General features: G+C 37.1%; 1 protein-coding gene across 1 annotated transcript in view; it reads right to left on the bottom strand.

Moving 5' to 3' along the window:
• Window positions 1–1,676: 1,676 nt before the first annotated feature.
• Window positions 1,677–24,144, bottom strand: part of Aggf1 (angiogenic factor with G-patch and FHA domains 1) — a 30,636-nt gene continuing 8,168 nt past the window's right edge. Inside the window, exons 5-14 of the mRNA XM_042690893.1 lie at window positions 23,349–23,537; window positions 17,154–17,481; window positions 16,236–16,347; window positions 15,846–15,897; window positions 13,356–13,457; window positions 11,660–11,825; window positions 9,136–9,218; window positions 6,266–6,393; window positions 3,909–4,008; window positions 1,677–2,569 (exon numbers count right to left, since the gene is read on the bottom strand). Coding sequence (XP_042546827.1) covers window positions 2,369–2,569; window positions 3,909–4,008; window positions 6,266–6,393; window positions 9,136–9,218; window positions 11,660–11,825; window positions 13,356–13,457; window positions 15,846–15,897; window positions 16,236–16,347; window positions 17,154–17,481; window positions 23,349–23,537 — 1,461 coding nt within the window. The 3' untranslated portion in view covers window positions 1,677–2,368. The remainder of the gene's footprint in view (window positions 2,570–3,908; window positions 4,009–6,265; window positions 6,394–9,135; window positions 9,219–11,659; window positions 11,826–13,355; window positions 13,458–15,845; window positions 15,898–16,235; window positions 16,348–17,153; window positions 17,482–23,348; window positions 23,538–24,144) is intronic.

Below are 24,144 nucleotides of genomic sequence, written 5' to 3' on the forward strand. Positions count from 1 at the left end.
CAACTTTTCACTCTATTTAAAATAAGCACTTAAAACTCTTATTAAATGAGCAAATTTACACTGAATAATTGCTGTTTAAAATATTACAGATAAAACATTTAATGCATAATCCAAACTGTATAAAACATTTATGCTTCTTAACAGAAGCTTACATTTATACTACTTTTACAAGTTATAAACTGGTTACATATCTCATTTGATGTTCAATAGGGACATGTCAGATAAACATTATTTTACAGACACTATTCAGTACATTAGGTGCTATATCTGTAGTCCTGAAACTTTGGATCTATAAAGGGTTTACTAATATAAATACTATACAGGTTTCAAATTTTTTTAATCATCATTTTCAAGCTTTCCATTTTCTTTTTTTTTTGGTTGCTCATGGGGCCTACCTAAACTCAGGGCTGCACTATCCCTGAGCTTTTTCACTCAAGGCTAGTATTCTACCACTTTGAGCCAGAGTACCACTTCTGTTTTCAGGGGATTAAGTGGAGATAAGAGTCTCACAGACTTTCCTGTCCAGACTGGCTTTTAGCTATGATTCTCAAATCTCAGCCTCCTGAGTAGCTAGTATTACAGGCATGAGCCACTAGTACCCAGCAAGTTTTCCATTTTCCATAATGTAATGATAAAAATTAGATGAGTAGACAGTCATACACTAGCCCGAAGTAAAATCTACTTTGAAGTTCTTATATGGTTCCTATTTAGGGCACTAGAAATCATATATCAATGATTTTGTTCGCTTTTTCAGAGGAAATGATACAGACATTTCTCCCGCCTCCAAGTCTTACATCTATGTAGATGGCCAGGAAGAGAAATGCATTATCCAAAACAGGAGTTATAGACCTAATTACCCTACCTTAAGCCCTCAGGGTCCTGACAGCAAAGTCATCATCTCATCTCCAGCCATAACTCACTTGTTCTCCACTCCACCTCTCTTACTTCATACACAGTGTAGTCTGGAAATTCTAACCAGTAGCTTTTGTTTCTGAGTTATCTTCCTTACTATACAGTTTTCATTTTCAGAATTTTCTTTTTCTCATTTCTAAATACCAGTAGATGAAGGAGGCAGAACAGAGTCAACTTCAATAATAATTTCCCAGCAAACAGTTGGGCAGAAATGAAAGCGCAGTGGTAACTGGCCAGACAGCAACACCTGTATTCACCATGCTGTTCTCCAGGACTGGAAAGCCACTCTTCTCTATCACGCTGCCAAATCAAAAGGACACTTCTACCTGGATGCAAATACAAACTAGAACAACGTATTTAAGTCATGGTTCAACAAACTCAGTCTTTTAAATGGTAAAAAAATTTTTATTGCAATTGAGGACATTTTTCAATAAATATCTTTGAGACTTTGGCTAGGAAATCCTTAGCATTAGAAATCCTATCTGGCACAAGCCCATTGCCCGCAATGGTATTTTATCAAAACTATAAATGCCAGTACATCAAATAAGTAAATACTGTACTCAGTTGTTCATGTCTAAATATTTCATCAGCTAGGAAACAGACCAAATGTAAATGCTGAGTATGTGATACAAATAAACATTCTTCACAGAAGAAAATAATAAAAGACTAATTTTCTACATGTCATCTGTTCATTAGTTCTTCAATATTATTTCAGCTACTTCAAGGATAATAAAATTTATGTACCAGGACCCATGTTTTCTCCACATTTTTATCTAAGTTCTATTGAGCATAAACAAAGATACATATAATCAGTTTTTATACACTTTTGATGTTTCTTCTGCTGTGCATCTTATAACAATGACTGCATGGAGACAAAGACAAACATACATTTAAGTCTTTAGTGGTTATAGGAAGTTTGCTGAATAGCTAATTCTTCTAGAGTGTTGTAAATATCAAGGTAAAATACTGTTTGACCATGCCCTGTGAACTTCAGTCTACTCAGTGAATAACTTCTTCAGTTCATATTTATTACTTTTAAAAAGTTTTTTCTGGGCACCCCTGTGAGCTACTCACTTCCTAGGTTCTCAGAAGGCTGAGATCTGAGAATTATAGTTGAAGCCAGCCTTGGGAAGAAATGCCCAAGAGACTCTTTTCTGGAGAAAAAAGAAATGGAGGTGTGACTCAAGTGGAAAAGCACCAGCCTTAAATGAAAACCAAAGTGATAGCATGAGGCCCTGAGCTCAAGCTCCACACTAGCACAAAAAAAGAAAGTAAAATTTAAAACAAAATAAAAAAGTTTCTAAAAGCTGCAAACCATACTTTATTATAAATTTCTGAATCATGAGAGGTTAATTGTAATACATTTCCTCATCTCTCTGACTCCTGGGGAGAAAAGTTTTTGCAATAGAAATTTCCAAACTTTTTAAAGGTGTGAACTATACTCCATGATAAACCTTCATTCCACAGTTCCTTTTACCCAAGGCATGGTCCCTGTTGCATCTTTTGATGGTTTAGTTTCTGGGAAATTTTCAGCAAACCGTTCTCGAGCTTTGTCCCAGTTTTTTTTGTTCTTGTTTTGGAGAGGATGAACATCATCAATTGAAGATGGTTTGCCTATCCCCAAGCCCGCATGTGTTCGCCGAAGCTGAAGCTGGATCTGTTACCAAATATGGAGCAGAGAAGTTACTTTAGAATTTTAGCACAATGAAGTTTGTCGTGTCCAAATTAGTACTTTTATTTAGTACTATTTATTTAGTACTATTATTTCTTCAACTTCTTAAATAGTGATGTACAGCAAAAACCCCATCAAATGAACTAAAGATATGCATCTCATTTTCCATGAAGTTTAAACACAATTCTCTACGTTGTCTTTCCAGTCACTAAACACAACTAACTCTTTATACAACAAGGAGAGAATCTTACTGAGAGTGTTTTATGAAAGGCACCATGTTCATGGACTTTATCTTTGGCACACTGTTGAAAACAGTCCTTATCAATCCTATTTTCATATATTAAAAACAGAAGTTTAAACTTGTCCTAAAGACACAAAAGACCACATATATATTCTAACCTATAGAAAACATGGGTTCCTTCCATCTTGCCTCAATGAGAATAACAAAACTGGTATTATACTGACACTGATCTATTTCTTTAGGTACGAAGTCACTGCAATGAAATTTCTTGGGTTGGAATGCTCTATTAGGTTTCTCATGGAATATAACGGAACATCCTATGAGCTGTGGAGTATAGACCTAAATCATTGTATTGGTTTCCAGAAACTATTCTCTATATTGCAAGCTGCACGCTCTGATTTTTTTTTTTTTTTTTTAATGTTGGTCGTGGGGCTTGAACTCTGGGCCTGAGCGCTATCCCTGAGCGTTTCAGCTCAAAGCTAGCACTTTACCACTTGAGGCACAGCGCCACTTTCGGTTTTCTGGTGGTTAATTGGAGATAAGAGTCTCACGGACTGTCCTGCCTGGGCTAGCAATCCTCAGATTGACAATCCTCAGATCTCAGCCTCCTGAGTAGCTAGGATTATAGGGGTGAGCCACCAGTGCCTGGGTTTCCAGCTCTGATTCTTGAACCTAACTGTTCCTTGAACCTAACTGTTCCTGCAATGTTCAAAAAGGATGCTAATAAAAATACCTGTAAGGGATTGGATGGAGCTCAGTAGTCAACACATGCCTAGGTGATCAAGGCACTGGGCAAAATTCCCAGCACCCCAAGACAAAAACCCTACACACCTAAAAGATAACACAATACAGAACCACTGGCTCAGGAAATAACATTTAAGAACCCAAACTTGTTGTAGGAAAAAAAAGTTTAAGAAGGTTTCCTAAAACAAAAAAGCACACTTATTAACTTCAAAAGCTATATAGACAGTAACTGTGTCTGCTCTTGCTTGAGAATATACCCCTACTACTTTCACAATGCTTGCCTGGTACATTATCATACATAGTAAGAAAAAAATGAATTGAAAAAAATACAAGTCATACCGGAGTTTTCATTCCTCCACCATCCTTTCCAAGGCCCTCTCCTTTCTTCCAACCCATCTTCTCCAACATCTTCCGACCTTTGTTACTATCAGTAATTTCTCTTTAAGAAAAATTAAAATAACTGATTTATAACAAGACATTTAGGCCACATACTTCATGAGTAAAAATAATTGCTACAACTACTATAGAAAAAGTATATAGCGTTAATAAAGTTGAATACACAGTCTACTCCTAAACATATATTCTTTTCTTAGCAGAAAGTATGTATGGCAAATGACATGCACAAGACCATTCTTGCAGTAAATCTACTAGCAATTATGTGTGTATGCGATGCCTGCCATACTAGGTTTTTCACTCAGGAACCTGGGTGCTGTCCCTTAGCTTTTTCATGGGTGGCACTACCACTTGGGCCACAGAGCTGTTTGTTTATTTGGGGGGGGGGGGCAGGGGAGGTTTATTGGAGATAAAGAGTCTCACAGGGGGCTGGAAAGGTAGCTCAGTGGTAGAGCACTTGCCTTGCATGCCGGAGGCCCTGGGTTTGATTCCTCAGCACCACTAAGCAAAAAGAAAAAAGCCAGAAGTGGCACTGTGGCTCAAGTGGTAGAACTTTGAGCTGAAGAGCTGAGGGATAGCGCCCAGGCCCAGAGTTCAGGCCCCATGACTGGACCAAAAAAGAAAGTCTCACAGACTTTCCTGCCCAGGCTGGCTTCAAATCATGCCTGTAATCCTAGCTACTCAGGAGGCTGAGATCACAGGATAGCAGTTTGAAGCCAGCCAAGGCAGGAATCTGTGACTCTTATTTCCAATAAACTATTCAAAAAATGATCACCACCACCACCACCAAAAAAAAAAAAGAAGAAGAAGTGGAGCTGTGGTTACTCTTCATGCTCACCAGCAATAAAAAATATTTAAAGGGCTGAAGTGCATAACTATAAGGCCTTGAGGGAAAATAACTTGCACGGCAAAAAAAAAAAAAATGAGCCAGCTATTATGGCTCATGACTGTAATCCCAGATACTCTGTGAAGCAGAGACTATGAGTATTAGGTTCAAGGGCAGCCCAGGCAGAGTTGGCAAGATACCATCACAATCAATAAGCAGAGAATGGAGTCACGTGCCTACGTCCTAGCACGTGGAATACTGTGTAAGTAGATAGTTTGAGGTCTGAGATCTCGCTTTAAAAGTCTGTCTCATCCAATAACTGGGCTTGGTGCCCTTCATCTGCTATCCTGGTTAAGAGAAAGCATAATGGCTGAACACAGCAGGGTGTACCTATCTTCTCCATTAACACAGGGAAGCACAAGAAGGACTGAAGCCCAGGTTGGTCTGGGAATAAAAAAGAGCCTCTCTCCAAAATAATCAATATAACCATTCTTTTGGTGGTTCAATCTTATAATCCTAGCTACTCAGGAAGATGAGATCTGAAAATCAGTTCAAAGCCAGCTGGGGCAAGAAAGTCTGTTAAACTCTGATCTCCAATTAACCAGTAAAAACCCAGAAGTAGAGCTGGGTTCAAGTGGTAGAGTGCAAAAACACTCAGGAATAGCACCCAGGCCTTGAGTTCAAGCCCCAGGACACACACACACACACACACACACACACACACGCACACGCACACACGCACGCACGCACGCACGCACGCACACACGCACGCACGCACGCACACACACACACACAATGTAATTATAAAACACACACACACACTCTATGTAATTATAAAACTTACACACACACACATACACACACACACTATGTAATTATAAAACTTTCCTAAGTAACACACCTTACAGATTTGAAAAAACAATCAAAATGTTTAACTACCATTTCTGACTGATTTAAATTAAAAAATGTTTAACTTAAAAAAGAACTCTAGGATGAAAATAATAAGAGCTAATATGATTTAATGAATAAATTAAAAAATGTTTAACTTAAAAAAGAACTCTAGGATGAAAATAATAAGAGCTAATATGATTTAATGCATAAATGTTTTCATTACAAGCTTCAACACCATTTTTTCATGTTTATCAAAGCTTATTTTACTGAGAAAAGTCAAAGAAAATAAGTAAAATAGAATTTCAGAGTAAATAAAAACAAGTGTTTGAGTGTTAAATAATTACAAAATACCAATTTCTTACTAATCCAGGCTTCTAGATACATGAGAGTATAGCCCATACAAATATCAGGAAAGACAGTCATGCATATAATGGGTGCACATGTATAATGGGATGCTCATATTAGAATACATTTAGTGCTTCCATCTTGTTTGAAAATATCCTCGCACTGACTGGTAAGTCAGACTATACTATGCATGGAACTACAGAACAAAGAATGTCCCAAGCCAATACCACTCCATACTCACGAATGAACAGATGCTGGTGCATCATCTCTATGGAAAGTCCCTTCACTTCCCACCTGCTCCCGGCGTTTTCCAGCCCTGTCTTTATATTTTGGATTCTTCAAGGCCTTTTCATCTTCATAGTCTATGTTCTTAATAAACACAAATAAAAAAGATGAAAAGGAAATGAATAAAGGTAACTGCTGTGCATTTGCCTTACTTAGTAAATATGGTTCCATGTGAACTCTACAAACATGAAATTAAAACAAGCTATGACACAATGACAACTATGCTATTAAATATGTAATTTACATTCTATCCTTTTTGAAATTTTATATTAAGTTGTACTATACATATACATAAATGGTAAGATGACAGAATGAAACACTGCATTTTAACAATGTTATGTGTTTTATTGTCAAATGAAGCACAAGTTTGATATTATTTCATGGAAGGGAAACATTTAGTTCAATAGTTTATTGAAGTTTATTGAAAGCAGGGGCTGGGAAGGTGCTCAATGGTAGAGTGCTTGCCTTGCATGCATGAGGCCCTGAGTTCAATTCCTCAGCACCACATAAGCAGAAAAAAGCCAGAAGTGGTGCTGTGGCTCAAGTGGTAGAGTGCTAGCCTTGAGCTGAAGAGCTGAGGGACAGCACCCAGGCCCACAGTTCAAGCCCTACAACTGGCAAATAAAAAAATAAAAAATAAAAATAAGGCAATGGTTCACCTTGTGACAATAGAAGCTTTTTACTTAAATACAATTTCATATGTAAGATTAATGCAATACCCAATTTGTGGGAGTGTTCTGTCTCAATGCACTCAGGGTGAAAACCAGCACAGTTCACAGGTGGTGGCATACTGTTAGGTATATTCATTTTGTCTGTTGTCTTTCACTTTTAGTCACTCATAATTAATTTTGAGATTCATCTGGGTTGGAGCCTGTATCAAAAGCTCTTGCTTTTATTGCTAAATAATATTTCACCATTATACCACAGATAATATGGTTTGTTTACCTAATTTGGACATTAGCTTTCCACTTTGGGGTTATTACAAACAAAAGTGGTGTGATGATTTGTTTGCTAGTCTTTGTGTCAAAATATACCATTAACTCTCTCTAACCTTTTTTTTTTAATATTGTGACCTTTCATTTTTGAAAAACTATCAAGTTTTTCCAAAGCAACTACACCATTTTATATTAACACTAGCAGTGTATGAGTTCCAATACCTATACATCTTTTTCAACATTTGATATATTCAGTTTATAGGCCATTCTAACAGGCTATCTCAGTGTGTGTGTGTGTGTGTGTGTGTGTGTGTATGTGTGTATGTGTGTACATGTGTGTGTATACATATGTGTGTACATGTAAGTACTCAAGACCTGGACACAGTTCCTGAGCTTTTATGCTAAAGGCTAGCACTCTAGCACTAGAGCCACAGCTCCACTTAGGGCTTTTTTGGTTACTTAACTGGAGATAAAAGCCTCATGGGCTTTCCTGCTGGTTTTGAACCAAGAGCCTCAATCTCCTGAGCAGCTAGGATTAAAGGTATAAACCACTAGCACCAGATTCACTTGGTTTAATTCACATTTCTTTAAAGACTAGTAATATCAAACATCCTTTCAGGTATTTTACTTGCCATCTTCTTTGGGAAAGTGTTGGTTCAGATCTCTTGCCTTGTTTTGTTACTGTTTTTGGAGACTACATCTAATGTTGTTGCTCAAACAATCCTCCTGCCTCAGCCTCAAACTATGAGGGGCTACAAGTACTCACCATTTGCAAGACAGTCTATTTTTAATTAAGCTGTTTTCTTATTACTGAGTTTGGAGTTAAAAAATATGTATTCTAGTCTTATCAGAGATATAAGTGGCAAGTGTTTTTCCTAGTTTATAGCTTGTCTTTTCAATCTCTTAGCAGTATCTTTGGAAGAGCAGTTTATTTTGTGTGCTGTTTTTGTTTTTTGTCAGTTATGGGGCTTGTACTCTGGGCCTGGGCACTGTCCCTGAGAAGTTTTGCTCAAGGCTAACATTCTACCACTTTGAGATAAGAATTTGGAAGAATTTAATGGCTTTTCCTGCCCAGGCTGGCTTTGAACCACCATCCTCAGATCTCAGCCTCCTGAGTAGCTAGGATTACAGGGATAAGCCACAAGTGCCCAGCTAACTTTACATTTTATATGTACACACATGATATATTTTCAGGTGTTTTTTGTTGTTTTGCTTTTCCTTCTTTGACATACGGCCATCCAATTATTCTGGCATCATTTGTTGAAAAAGAACAAAACAACTTTCTCCATCAGTCTGTCCTTATACATCTGTGGAAAATTAAGTCATATATACTATATTGTACGGATTCATACAATACATAATACATACAATATTGTCTTAATCATGACATTGATTGACCACTATAATTTACTTTAAGTCTTGAAATCAGAACTAATCTTCTGTAATATCCTTTTTATTTGCCAGTCCTGGGTCTTGAACTCAGGGCTTGGACACTGTCCTTAATCCTCTTTTGCACAAGGCTAGCACTCTACCACTTGAGCTACAGCACCACTTCCAGCTTTTTCTGTGTATGTGGTACTGAGTAATTGAACCCAGGTCTTCATGTATGCTAGGTAAGCACTCTACCACTGAGCCACATTCTCAGCCCCTACAGTATCTTAATGCAAGTATTTTGAAGCTCAGAATGTCAACTCAAATATAAGCTATTATAATTTTCTACATCAACCTAGTTAATATATTACATCCATACCAGAATAGAAATTACATAAATCTCAAAATCACAGTAAGTAGTCCTTTATTATATATAATGTACCCAGCGTATCTGGAGACATTTTAATTAAAAATAAGACATACAATTCAATGTATGAAGTAATACTTAACACATCCTTACCTGCAAACCATATTTTACTCGTATTTTTTTTAATTCTTTTCTTCTTTCTAATTCTTTTTCCTCTTTACTTAATGCTGGGCCAACTAAAAGGAAAAAGTGGGTTTAGATAAAATTCTTCCACTGAATCTGACAGGTTGTAGAAAGTATTGTCATTTCGACAGTATCTGACAACTAACACTACTTTGAAGGAAAGACAAAAATCAGTAATATGAAGATAAAAGACATAGAAGCCAGGCACTGGTGGCTCATGCCTGTAATCCTAACTATGCATGAAGCTGACATCTAAGGATCTCAGTTCTAAGTCAGCCTGCACAGTAAAGTCTGTGAGACTCTAGCTCCAAGAAATAAAAAAGCTGGAAGTGGAGCTGTAGCTCAAGTGTAAACTGCTAGTGTTGAGCTCAAAAGCTCAAGGACATTGCCTACGGCCTGAGTTCAAGCCACAGGACTAGCACTGAAAAAAAAAAAAAAACACACAGAAACAATTGAACAATATACATCTTAAATTTTCATTAAGATTATTGGAATAGAATATCAAATGTGAAATAGCAAATTTTCCAAAGAAATTGTTGGTATGCACAAAATAAAAATAAACATCACAGAACTCAACAATTGTTATATACTATAATACAATGTATTCGTTTTCAAATTAGTACCAGAAAAGAAATAAGCATGCATACTTCATGTTTATAGGAAAAACTTGAATTATGTTTTTTTTTGGTCGTGGGGCTTGAACTCTGAGCCTGGTCCCTGAGCGCTGAGCTCTTCAGCTCAAGGTGAGCATTCTACCACTTGAGCCACAGTGCCACTTCCAGTTTTCTGGTGGTTGGAGATACAGTCACAGACTTTCCTGCCCTGGCTGGCTTTGAACCGCAATCCTCAGATCTCAGCCTCTTGAGTGGCTAGGATTATAGGTGTGAGCCACCGGCGGCCAGCTATGGAATAATTTTAAAAAGAGTGCCTCTTGCTAGTTCAAAGTATCTTATTTTAAATTTTCAGTTGAGTGAACCAAATACACTGGTAATACCCTAGAGTGCTATTAAAAAATTAGAATATGGTCTGGGAATGTGGTTTAGTGGCAGAGTGCTTGCCTTGAGCAAAACAAGCTCAGGAACAGTGCCCAGGGCCTGAGTTTAAGCCCCAGGATTGGCAAAAAATAAAATAAAAAGAATATACAGAAATATACTAATACTACCAACAAAGAAGATATATCACCAATAACCTTTAATGCCCTGACCCGTTTCCTATATTGATATTATAGGACAAAGAACTCGGTGTGTAGCTCAGGTGTATACCAAGTATTTTGCATATAAGAAACCCTAGTTCAATCTCTGGTACCTCAAAAAAAAAAAGCAATTTTATTTGTAATTTCTTTAAAAATTATATATATGTATATATATAGTGTTGCTTATAGTATATAATTATATATAATTATATTAGTTGTAGGTCAAACAAAAATTATATATACTGGATAACATTTATATCAATATTCATAATTACTATAATAAAATTACAACACAATTGTATAACTGTAACATCCAGTGTATGTATACACATACACACACACACAAACACAGTGGAATGGTTAAATCAAGATAATTAACACCTACATTACACCTCTCACATTTATCTTGAACTCAGCACATGTATGTTATTCTTATGCTTTGGTGCCCAAGGCAGGCACTCTACTTCTTGAGTACAGCTCCATTTCTAGTTTTTTGCTAGTTAATTATAGACTTTCTTGCCCATGCTGATTTCAAGATCCTCAGATCTCAGTCTCTAGAGTAGCTTAAATTACAAGCCACTGGAGCCTCATTTATCATTCTTTTGCATGATGAAAATTTAACATCTATTCTCTTAAAGCAGAGGGTGTAGCTTAGTGCAGAGTGCATCCCAAGCCCTATGCTCAACCCCTACCATCACAAACACAACTTCTAATTAACAATTTTCAAGTACATTTGATACCAAAAGGTCATTTAGCAGACACCAAATCATCAAAAACAGCTCAACAGTATCTTTTCTCTAGTCAGAAAGCAGTCTCTGTCACATTATCACTTAGCCAAATTATCACATAAAAGTCAACTACAAACCTAGTCTATTAAGCTACAGTAGAATTCTAAATATAATGTATGTTTTAGTCTTTTGGGTCCGGTCGTGGGGCCTGAACTCTGGGCTGGGCGCTGTCCCTCAGCTCTTCAGCTCAAGGCTAGTGCTCTACCACTTAAGCCACAGCGCCACTTGCGGCTTTTTTCTTTTTGCTTATGTGGTGCTGAGGAATCGAACCCAAGGCCTCAGGCATTCAAGGCAAGCGCTCTACCACTGAGCCACCTTCCCAGCTTATGTTTTAGTCTTGTGAGAATATTCTCTAAAATACATCCATTACTATGTCAACCATGAATAAAGCTAAGAACTTTATGTATCTCTATCAATATGAAGCTATTAACTGACACATTCTGAGCACACTTAGCAAATTAATATTCTGAAAAGGTATGAGTCATATCCATATTGAACAACATATTCCACATACCAAAAGACTCATCTTTCTTATCAAGGCGAAGGTGAGCTCTAACCTGCCCTGGCTCACAGCCGTCACAGGTCTCGCTGCCAGGATGGATATGGAAGGAAAGTACAGTTTCTCCGATTTTCACTTCATCTCCATGTTCAAGTACGTAAGGATCAGATTTTGTTTTGGGCTAGAGAAGAAAAATTTCAAAACCCACAACAGTCACACATGGCTACTTTATGTCTACTATCAGTAATATCTAATTATAATAAGCATTTGAAATGATTCTTAGTAAATAGACACAGATGCTCACACTTCAACTTGATGGATGACACATAGGGGTAAGGGATGCTGTCAGGTGTACAGTTCACATTTATTAGCATGTACAAGGGCCTAGGTTCAAACCCCACCATCATTTAAAATATACATATATATATATAATTCTTACTCTATCAAACTCCATTAATCTCCTTATCTCTGCACACAACCCAAGAAGACTCAACTCTAAACTTTGATGTACTACCAAACAAAACCATCAGTCAAAAGATGAAATGTAGCCGGCTGCCAGTGGCTCATGCCTATAATCCTAGCTAACTCAGGAGGCTGAGATCTGAGGATTGCAGTTCAAAGCCAGCCCGGGCAGGAAAGGCAGGAAAGTTCGTGAGATTCTTATCTCCAATAAACCACTAGAAAACCAGAAGTGGCGCTGTGACTCAAGCAGTAGAGCCCTCGCCTTGAGCTGACAGTGCCCAAGCCGAGTTCAAGGCCCACGACTGACCTCCCCGCCCCAAAAAAAGATGAAATGTTAAGAGAAAGGGATAAGTATATTACATTATTCTTTTTTCCTCTTCATAATTCAATTTTATTCCTTTTTTTTTTTTTGGATGGTACTAGGGGTTACAACTTAGAGCTTCGCATGTGCTAGGCAAGTATTTCCTGTCCTGTTTGCTTCATTTTGGGGATAGGATCTGGCATTTTTGCCTCAGCCAGCCTGCACTGCCATCTTTGTATTTATGTTTACTGTAGCAAAATGAACCACACCCAACTACTGGTTGAGACAGGAGAGGCAGAAATTGGGAGGATCAGGGTTCAGCAAAGGCAAAATGATAGTGAGACTCAACAAATGGACCAGATATGATGATTGGCTCATGCCTATAATAGCAGATACATGGGAGGCATAGGTAGGAAAATCCAAAATGCACTAAGACTTTGTATGAACAATAAAGCAAAAAGGCCAGGAGTGGATTAAGTGGTAAAGCATTTGCCAAGCAATTATAAGTCAAAAGCCAACAGCCAAGTATCCTCTGATTATATGCTTTTTCTACCCATTTCTGAAAATGCCAAATAACACATTTGAGCTTGAACTCTGATCTGAACCAAATGGTATAATAACTATGGCATAAAAAAGTCAGTTTAGTTAAGCCAGGCACTGATGGCTCATACCTGTAATCGTAACTACTCATGAGAGTGAGATCTAAGAATTGTGGTTCAAAGCCAGTCTAGACAGGAAAGTTTGTAAGGCAGGTATTTATCTCCAAATATACCAAAAAGCCAGAGTGGAATTGTGGCTCAAGGTGGTAGAGCACTACCCTTTATCAAAAAAGCTCAGGGACAGCACCCAGACCCTGAGTTTAAGCCCCAGGACTGAAACCAAACAAACAAACAAAAAATCAGTTAGTTTTAAAAACAAAGTACAGGAAATTAATATATATTCACTCACCTGAATAATCTGTTTTCCATTAACAATTGTGCCATTTTGACTGCCTTGATCCACAAGGACATAACTTTGTAAGTCATGGTCGAAATAAACTTCTGCGTGAAACTTAGAAAAATCAAGCAATATAAAGTATATATTTTTTCTAAACCACAGATAACATTTTCTATGATAGTGAGGTGGACTTTAGTCTCATAATTCAAATGACAATAATTTAATACATATTGTGTTTTCCTATTTCTTAAATGGTTTAAACTCTAGTACAATTGACATTTTTTCAACTATAAAGTTAATTGTCCATAGCAAGAAAATGTTTTATAGTACTGGGGACTAAACTGAGGATGTTGTTCATCTGAGCCACACTTCCCAATTCTTTATGTGTATTTATTTTTTGGCAGTACCAAGGCTTGAACTTAGGGCCTGGTGCATGTTAGGCAGGTATTGTACCACTTGAGCTATGCTCCCAACATTTTTGCTTTGCTATTTTTCAGGTAAGGTCTTACGTTTTTGTCAAGGCTTATTAAAAATTCTTAATATTAAAGGTGACCTGAAATTACCAAGGACAACTTCTCAGAGTTTTCCAGATCTTTAATACTCAGAACAGATTGTTCCAAAGATGTTGTTGCTATACCTTAACAGTGTATCATGAGATTCACCCATTTGTTGGGTACAATAGTACTTCACTCAGTTTGCTGAACAATAGCCCACTGTATGGGTAAACAAGCCATCTATTTTTCTAAACTGAACATCCAGGCTTCTCAGGTTTTATTATTTTTTTAAAAAACTGCTTTGAGTCTTCACATATATATATGTGTGTATGTGTGTGTGTGTGTATATATATATATATATGGATTTCCACCGTATACAAATATTTTCCTAGGGTAAACACCTAGGAATGGAATTGATAAATCATATATTATGCAAATCTTAAACTTCCAGATTGCTTCCCAAATTTATTTGCACCAGCAGTCTGAGTTCTTGTTGCACAGAGCCAGAATTTTAAAGTTTTATTATCCCAGCAGATATGAGATGAAAGTCTTACTGCTGCATTTTTAATTTGTATTTTTCTTATTACTACTGAAAACCTTTATGATCTTTTTTTTTTTTTAGGTCTGAGACTGGGACTCAAACTTGGTACTTGATGCTTTGGCTCACTGGCCAGCACTCTACTAATAAAGCCATGCCTTTTTTTTCCAACCCTTTTTTTGTTTTTTCTATTACTTTTTATTAGCTGGGAGGTTTGGAATATCAAGTCTTTCACACTGCCAAACCCTATTCAAACAAGCTGTTCTAAATTATGCTTCCTAAAAGAGTCATATTTAGTACACATGTTCAATGAAAACTGACATCTTGGTCCATTATATTTTGTAGATTGGCTTTGTGGTATTGCTTTACTGTGAGCTGCTTGCTCATTCTTTATTCACTTGTCTATTGGTGTCACAACAGGCATTCAGAAACTGAATCTGAACAAACTTTTTAAACATAAAGGAGATGTATTTTGTCACATGAATTGTTGCTGTTCTGTTGTGCCTTTTATCTCTATCTACCTAGTGCCAGTACTGGAGCTTGAATACAGAGCCTCACACTCTTAAGGACAACAGTTTACCACTTGTGCCACAGTGCCACTTCTGGCTTTCTGTTGGTTAAGTCTCATGGACTTTCTGTTGGTTAAGTCTCATGGACTTTCCTGCCGAGGCTGGCTCTGAACTACAATCCTCACATCTCAGCCTCCTGAGTAGTTAACATTATATAAAGTATAAGCCACCAACATATAGCTTATTTTATTTTAAACTCAGAAAGCCTTATATCTAATGATTAAATGTGAATTTTTTTTTTTTGCAAAAGCATTTACCACCTATCTGGATATGTGTTATATATGCTGTTAAGCTGATTTTTTCCAACAAAATATCTACTCCTTCAGTGGACATTAGTCTAAAAAAACAAAAAATGGGCTGGGAATATGGCTTAGTGGTAGAGTGCTTGCCTAGCCCTGGGTTTTATTCCTCAGTACCACAAAAACAGAAAAAGCTGGAAGTGGTGCTGTGATTCAAGTGGTAGAATGCTAGCACTAAAGAATTTACTACTTAAGTTACACATTGGGCTTCCTTTGGAGGCAAGATAATCAAAGGTCATAATAAAGTAAAATAGGCAGATAATTTGGTTTGAGTTAAGACGATAAGGTTTTCCTCCTTCAAATGAGTTCCAGAAAAGTGATACAAACTAGACCTTCACACTAATAATGAAAAGTAAATTTCATTCCAAATAGACAAAAATCACATAAAGTCTTTTTTAGGTTCACTTATACTCCATTAAGTAATAACAAAATGGCAATCTCACTATGTAGCACAAATTATACACAACTCAATATCATTCTGACCCCACTTTGCAGGTGCTGGAATTACAGACTTGTGCCACCAGGCCCATATTTTATTTTTGCTCTTAATGGAATGACCCGTTTTGCATAGGGAGCAATACTTGAGAAATCAAAGATCTTACCTTACTGACACCCACTTCAGGGATTCGGAGAGTATGCTCCATATCTTTTTCTCTGAAGAGTTAAGTAAAGTTTAGTCTTCAGAATTGCAAAACATATACAGACACGACAGTTAGAGAGCGACATGATAAATACATTTTTTAGGATGGATATTAAAATACAAGTCTATCACAGGTCTCCTGGTGATATACTGTCCTTTCCACTCTACTACATTTCCAATTATTTGCTCGTATCTTTTTTTCTCTTCCAGTTGTGCTTTCTTTGGGTGGAAATTTTGCCCTAGTACTTTTTATACTGATAGCACATAGAACAGGGCTTGATACACAATACATGCTCCTCCATCAAACCCTTCAGAAGTAAAAGAATGACATAACAAAATTAGCCATTTTTACCTTCCAATTGTAGCAGGGTTTACAGCTGTAATGATAAAAAGTGATCCTGTCTGCAGCACTGGTGATCTAATAACAATTACTCTAATACATGGAGGCCAAATTTTTTCTGCATCTGCCAAAGAAAGAAGTAGGGAAATATTAATTCAAATGTTATGGAAAAAATTTTCACATGGATAACTAGGAGACATCCATTAAGCAAGAATGTATTGGCAAAACCTGGAGGTGTAGCTGTTATAGAGCACCTGCCTAGCATAGGAGAGGCCTTGGATCAATCTTCAATACTACAAAGGAAAAAAACAGGCTGGGAAGGTGGCTCAGTGGTAGAGTGCTTACCTTGCACACATGAGGACCTGGATTCAATTTCTCAGTACCACATAAACAGAAAAAGCCAGAAGTGGAGCTGAGGCTCAAGTGGTAGACCATTAGCCTTGAGCTGAAGAGCTGAGGGACTTGCCCAGGCCCAGAGTTCAGGCCCCAAGACTGACAAAAAAAAAAAATCTTATTTCTGGCTAAAACAAACTTCAATTCTGCTACATGCTACATATAGCAACAAATAAGGCTTAACACTATTCTAAAATACCCAAAGGTATGCAATATATTTAGTATCACAAAGAAAATTAATTTTTAAGATCAGGTCCATTTTTAAAAATAAGAAAAATTCTAGACTTCAAGAGTAAAAGAACAAAAGGAATTCACTTAGTATAATGATATCCTATTTTTTATTCATATATTAATCATTTACTCACATCCTATCTTCTAAAATTGCCAAGTGGTCACTCACATAATTTTTATTAATGTCTTCACAATAACCAGTTTCCTTCCTGACAAGAATTCTAGGTGAGTCACCAATGTTTATAGTAATTCTCTCTTTTACAGTTAAGCAAGTGGGTTTTTCATTTATAGCTATCAGGTGCTTACCTTCCTCCTCCATTTCTTCTGTAGCTCCATTGTCTTCACTGCTTTCATCTTCGTTACAACTGTCCTCAGTCTGGGAATCTGTGATTTCACCTTCTTCTGGCTCACTGTCACTTTCTATGATTTTTTCATCTTTAAATGAAGTTGAATTAGGAATCTTCTCTTTTAGAGGAGATTCTAAAGAGTTTTCACTAATTGCAATGGTGAATTTAGGGGAAATATTTTTGTAATGGCAGTCTACTTTGGCCTTCTTTTTCCCACTTGCACAATTTTCTGCCTCACTGTAGTTCATATATTCAACACTAGAGGACTTTTGATCTGAATTCAAATCCTGGAAAGAGGTAAGTAGGTAGATAGGTAAAAGCAAGAAGAGTAATTTTAAATATCATTATCATATATCTGTAAAGAATGAATTGTACGGGGTGGGGAGGGGGAGATTGGAAGGGATGGGAAGGGGAAACAAGGAGGAGGCAAGCATGCTTGATAAGAAATGTACTCATTATCTTGCCCATGTAATTGTAACCCCTCTGAACAGTATTTTCACAATAAAAAATAAAGAATGGATTGTAATAATGTATCAACAAGGAAAAAGTAACACACTGTGCAATAACTCTCAGTTTGGCAGTAGTGAGGTTTGAACATAGAATCTCACACTTACTAGGTTCCTACCACTAAGCCATAGCTCCAGTCCTTTATAGCATTTTTGTGTGTGTGCTGGTCTTGGGAGCTAGAATTCAAGGCCTGGGCACTGTCCCTGTGCTTGTTTGCACAAGGCTAGTGTTCTACACCTAAGCCCCACCTCTACTTCCAGCTTTTTGATAGCTAAGATAAGAGTCTCATGAACTTTCCTGTCTAGGCTGGCTTTTTACAGGTAAGAGGCACAGGTGCCTGATTAGTTTTGAGATTAAAGTCTCACTTCCTACCTACACACCTGTACTGCATACCTACACACCTGGACTGCAATCCTCTCATTTTTAGGCTTCCCATCACAGCTGGGACCACATTTAACTTCTGCCAGAGATAGTCTCATGGATGTTTCAAACCCCCATCCTCCTGTTCAGTCTCTCAAGTAGCTAGAATGATAGGTATGAATAATAGGGACCTGGCTTCAACTTCCTTTTTTGCAGCCTAAACTGGGGCTTGAACTCAAGTCCTGAGTGTTGTCTTTGAGTTTTTAATGCTAAAGCCTAGTGCTCCACCACTTGAGCCAAAGCTCCACTTTCAGCTTTCATGGTGCTTAATTGAAGAGTCGCAAGGGCTTTCTTGTCCAGGCTGTTTTAAACTGATCCTCAGACCTCAGCTTCCTGAGTAGCCTGAGCCATCAGTGTCAGGCTTTAAGTTCCTTTCTTAAAAACATTATTGTCCTCTTGTCTTCCAAATTAAGAACCTTATCAGTGATACTCCCTTAACCACCACATGGAATCAACTGCCAATACAGATTCCATTGATAATTTTGATCTAAGTTTGTTCTCAATATCCTACCATTCCCAGTCCAGAATTCATCATCCTGTATTACTTGAACCTTGTAACAGTTTATACCAAAGCTGTCCAATAAACACAATGTTAATCCCTATTTCTCTTTTTAAATTTACTAACAGTTAAATTTAAAAGTAAAATTTAAAAAAAAAACTAAAATTAGTAGCTGAGCACCAGTGGCTCATGCCTATAATCCTAGCTATTCAAGAGGCTGAGATTTGTGACTTGCAGCTTGAAGCCAGCCAAAGCAGGAAAATCTTGTGCAGCTTTATTCCTTTCAATAAGAGGGTTTGAAGTTAAGATTTCAGGCCTGATAAGGCAAACACTCCATCAGTTGAGCCATGCCTAACCTTTTTTGCTGTATTTTTCAGATAGGTGCTAATGTTTTTGTCCTGGCTGCCCTTGGACCATGATCATCTTAACCTGTGCTTCCCACCTGGCTGAAATTACAAACACATATAATAACTCTAAACTCATTTGATGAGAGGGACTCTCATCAACTTTTGCCTGGGCTGATTTTTGACCCTGCCAGTCTATGAATCCTGAGTAGCTGGGATTACAAGCATGCACCACTTTATCCAGCCCATGTTTTGAAATCTATATACAATGAGCAACTAACTCAAGTTATTTAATACGGGTGCTCCCTACCTGCTGTGGATAGAATACTTAAAATTCACCTTCATGTCATTTTCAATAATTCATTACATTGAATGGGAACAGATATAGCTCAGTAGCAGAATGTTTGCTGAGCATTTGTAAAGCCCTAGAATCTATCCTGAGCAGTACACACACAAACCAAAAGAAAAAAAAAAAAAGAGAAGAAAGAAAGAAAAAGAAAAAGAAAAGCAAGCAAGCAAATGTATTACTTGGAAGTAAAGAGTTATTTTGCTTTTCTGTCTGGAATGTAACACATTGGCAATTTTCTTTCTACCTCAGAGTAACTTGATGAAGGGAATTCATATGATCATCTTTTATAAAATACTATGTATGAAAGGTGCCAGTGGTTCATGCCTATAATCCTAGCTACTCATGAGCTAAGATCTAAGGATCATAGTTCAAAGCCAGTCTGGGCAGGAAAGTATACAAGATTCTTATCTCCAATAAACTATTCAGAAAAAGCCAGAGGTGGCGCTATAGCTCAAGTAGTAGAGCACTAGCTCTACTAGTACAAAGAGGCTTGAGTACAAGGAGGCTCAGGGTCAATACCCAGGCCCTGAGTTCAAGCCCCAGGACCAGCAAAAAATAATAAAATACTAAATTTAATTTGGATATTGCTAACCATTCACAGTGTGATGAACTATATCCACTCCCAACAACTGAAACTGGCCAAGGAAAAGAAGTAAAAAGAACAAGGGCAAGAAATTGGGGCGAGGGGGGGGAAGGGGAAGGAATCAGAAGCTTTAGGCCATGTAAATGATAAAAACCTCCCTATTTTTGTTTATACTTTTGTTGTTTGTTTCTTCTTCTTGTTGTTGTTATTCAGTGCTAAGGAACAAAGTCGGCCTTGCATCTGAGAGGTGAGAGTTCTATCACTCAGCCAAGTCCCCAACTCCAGTGTTAACACTTTTAAAAAAGCAGTTTCCCATCTGGTATATTTTGTTATTACTATTGCTTATAGAGCAATATACACAGGGGGAAATGAGTGAAAATGTCAGAGGTGCTACTTTTATAAATTTTGTTCTGGACATTAAGATCTAACTAATTTATCTACCTACCTACCTTCTTACCTACCAAACTACCTCCTATCTCCTACCAACCAACATATTCCTTATTCATTTTAATCCCAAGTATTTTACCGCGATCTCCTCACCATATTACTTTCCCTGTACTTATCCTCACCTGCAAAAAGCGAAGATCAAGAGCATTTTAAACATACAGAAATGAGGATGCTTTAACTGGTCTTTCATGGCTGCATAGCAACCGTTTAAAATCCTCAGGAAATTGTCAAAATCTCATCAAGATTTTTCTTAAGTTCCTACATTCACATATTTTTGGAAAAGTTATAGGAGCTAGGCTAACCAACACTATCACAAAGTATTTCTACTTCCATTCTCTACCTAGCACATCAACAAAGGCCTGAGGCCTCCCCACATCCTTCCCATGTCTAGGGAGAGTGCTTCTCAGACTAACCTGTCAAACAGTCCTAGGCACAAATTCTCAAACAGAGATCTTGAGCAAACAGAAAATAAATTTTAGTAGCTTAGTTGTGAATGAAAAAATAAGAGAAACAGGCTGTATGTCAGTAGCTAACGCCTGAATCAATTCTGGGATCTAAGGATCATGGTTACCAGTCAGCTCAGGCAGGAAACTGTTAAGACTTAATCTCTAATTAACCAACAAAAAGCTGTTAGAGGAGCTGTTAGAACACAGGCCTTCAGCAAAAAAAGCTCAAAACCCAGTCTCAGCTCAAAAAAAAATAAAAGGTTTAAAAATGAAAAAAATTATATATAGAATAGAAGAAAGTCCAACCAAATTCTAATTCTATATATGAACTTCAGAATTTGCTATTATTTTCAGCAAATTTTCTCTGGTTAAAAAGAGAAAAAAACGGGCTGGGGAGGTGGCTCAGTGGTAGAGTGCTTGCCTTGCATGCATGAGGCCCTGGGTTTGATTCCTCAGCACCATATAAACAAAAAGAAAAAAGCCGGAAGTGGTGCTGTGGCTCAAGTGGTAGAGCACTAGCCTTGAGCTGAAGAGCTGAGGGATAGCGCCCAGGCCCTGAGTTCAGGCCCCATGACTGACAAAAAAAAAAAAAGAGAAAAAAACAAGCTGGATGGCAGTGGCTTACACCTGTAATCCTAGCTACTCAAGAGGCTGGCATGTAAGGATCTCAGTTCAAAGCCAACCCAGAAAGTCCAAGACTCTTAATTTCCAATTAATCACCAAAATATTAGAAGTGGAGTTGTGGCTCAAGTGGTAGAGTGCTCACTTTAAACAAAAAAAGCTCAGGGACAGCACCTAAGCCGAGTTCAAGCCCCAGGATCAACACATATGCATGCCCATGCACACACACAATAGTATTTCCAGAGTATATTATCAAATAGTTCCTAAATTTTAGAAAAATGCCAATATAACAAAAAAGCCTCCTATGCTGCCTATAATACACTAACTGTATCTGTTAGTGAGCAGAAATAAGAACCCTGATAATATATTTTCATTATCTACCTATTAAAAGCTACTTAATACTTTTTCAATTAAATTTATCAGTTCTTTCTTAGCCATGTCTTGAAAGTCATGTAGACTCTATTGTTTTTCTGTTCTTGGAAATACTGATGTGTCTTGCACATGATAAATTATATGGGACTTTAAATATTCACACAATGAGACCAAAGGAGGATATTTTTTAGGAGAGGATCACAAAGGCTCAATAGCTATAGCCATACAAATAAAATTATGTTTATCAAAATGAACTCCAAGAGTGTTTTTGTTATTTTGCTTTTTTTTTCCTATTTTTTGTTGCTGTTTCTGATTTCTGTTCCTTTTGTCTTATATGTAATTTTATCTGTTGTGGGGAGGGTAAGGAAGAGGACAGAAATGATTTACATGTCAAAAAAATAAGAAATATCACTATGTATACATTAGAATTCTTTCATTGGATTTTTAAAAATATAAATAACTAGAAATAAAAATTTTCAACCAGGGATTATAAACATTCGTACAACCAAACTATTCACCCTCCAAAAATATAAGTTAAAATCCATATAGGCCAAAAACAGTGTCTCACATCTGTAATCTCAGGTACTTGGGAAACAGAAATCAGGATGAGCTTTGAGGCAAGCCCAGACAACAAGTGTGCTGTAAGCTGGGTGCAAGTGGTTCATGCCTGTAATTCTATTCAGAAGGCTGAGTATATGAGAATTGCAGTTTGAAGCCAGCCCAAGCAGGAAAGTCTGTAAGACTCTTATCACCAATAAACTACCAAAAAAGCTGTGGCTGAAGTGGTAGAGTGCTAAACAAAAGAAGCTCAGGGATAGTACCCAGGCCTTTAGTTCAAGCTCAGGACTAGTACACTAACGTGCATGTGTACACACACACATACACACAAAGTTTTAATAGTATAAGCCTGTAATTCCACAGCATGGCCACAAATGTAAGACCCTCTCTGGAAGGTAACCACAGCAAAAAAGGCTGCAGCTGTGGTAAAGTGTCTGCCTGACAAGCAGGAGGCCCAGAATTCAAGACCTAGTACTGCCCCCAAGGTTGGTTGGTTGGTTGGTTTCTTTGGTCAAGGATATACTCTATCATTAAGCCACAGCTCCGTTCTCAGCATTTTGGTGCCTAATTGGTGATAAAAGTCTCGTGGACTTTCCCACCTGAGGTTGGCTTCAAACCACGATTCTCAGATCTCAGCCTTCTGAGTAGCTAGGATTATAGGCACGAATCACTGGAATTCAGCACAAACTGCTTTTCTTTTGTGAATTGTGAAATGACATCAAACTTATCCATTTAGGGTCAAATTATAAAACACAATATATTTTATCTGTTCCAAACCTACCTTCTTCAATTTTAAGAAATACCTTCTATTTCTTAGTGTCTGATTATTTCTGAAAAAGTCCATGTTTGTTCCACTGAACTCTCCTTGGTTAGTGAATTATAATCTCAGAGACATCAATGATTCCAGAGTCATAGAATGATCCCAGAGTCATAGAATGATTTTCAGTTTTATAAAAAAAAAATTTGGTTCAATTAAATTATCAAAATTGTGAAAATTTTAAACATTACCTTTTCCTCATTTGTTGTAGAAGAATCTGGATCCTTTCTTTTCTTCTTCAGTTTTCTATCTTTATTTTGCTTTGTGCTAGAAGTCTGATAAGGCTGCAAATCTACACGAGAATGAAATTGGTATCGGCCACTTTCCACATCACAGTAGTAATAAATTCCAGTAGAAGGATCATAATATAGTTGATTTTCCTTTCAAAACAAGAAAAAGAAAAAAACTAGAAATGCCAAATGCATTCAAACATAGAAATGTTTATTTAACAGTAGTATTTTCAGATTATAAATTAAAGATAAAAAAATTTTATTTTCTATATTGTGCTATTCTACTTTTCCCTGTTTGAAATCTAAATATGCCAGTATTTGAATACTTTTAACATTAGTCAAAATAGCAATTCATATGGTTTAGCTTACTTTAACACATTAACAAATGATAGTATCAAGAAAGCTTTTAAATATATGAAAATAAATATTAACACATGCATCAGAAAAACTACATAGGAAAGCATTCAGGCTACTGACTGCATAGTCATGGTTTGGTAGTATATGGCCTCAAACCTTTGATTTGATAAAGTTAACTTGTAAGTAGCAGGACATAGCATGCTAAAGAGGGATTAACTATTGCCAAGACTTCTTTTTTTGTGGTGCTGGGGAGCCAAACCAGGGCATCTATCTTTGAGCTGTAACTTCAGCCCACTAATAAATTTATTCTACAGTAAAAGAAATATGACAGGAATAAAGAAGCCATGCACAAATGAATTTTAGCAGATTATGGAAAGAAAATTATGTAATCACCTGTTAT

Source organism: Dipodomys spectabilis, unplaced genomic scaffold, assembly GCF_019054845.1.
Source record: "Dipodomys spectabilis isolate Male_0828 unplaced genomic scaffold, ASM1905484v1 ptg000140l, whole genome shotgun sequence".
NCBI lineage: Eukaryota > Metazoa > Chordata > Mammalia > Rodentia > Heteromyidae > Dipodomys > Dipodomys spectabilis.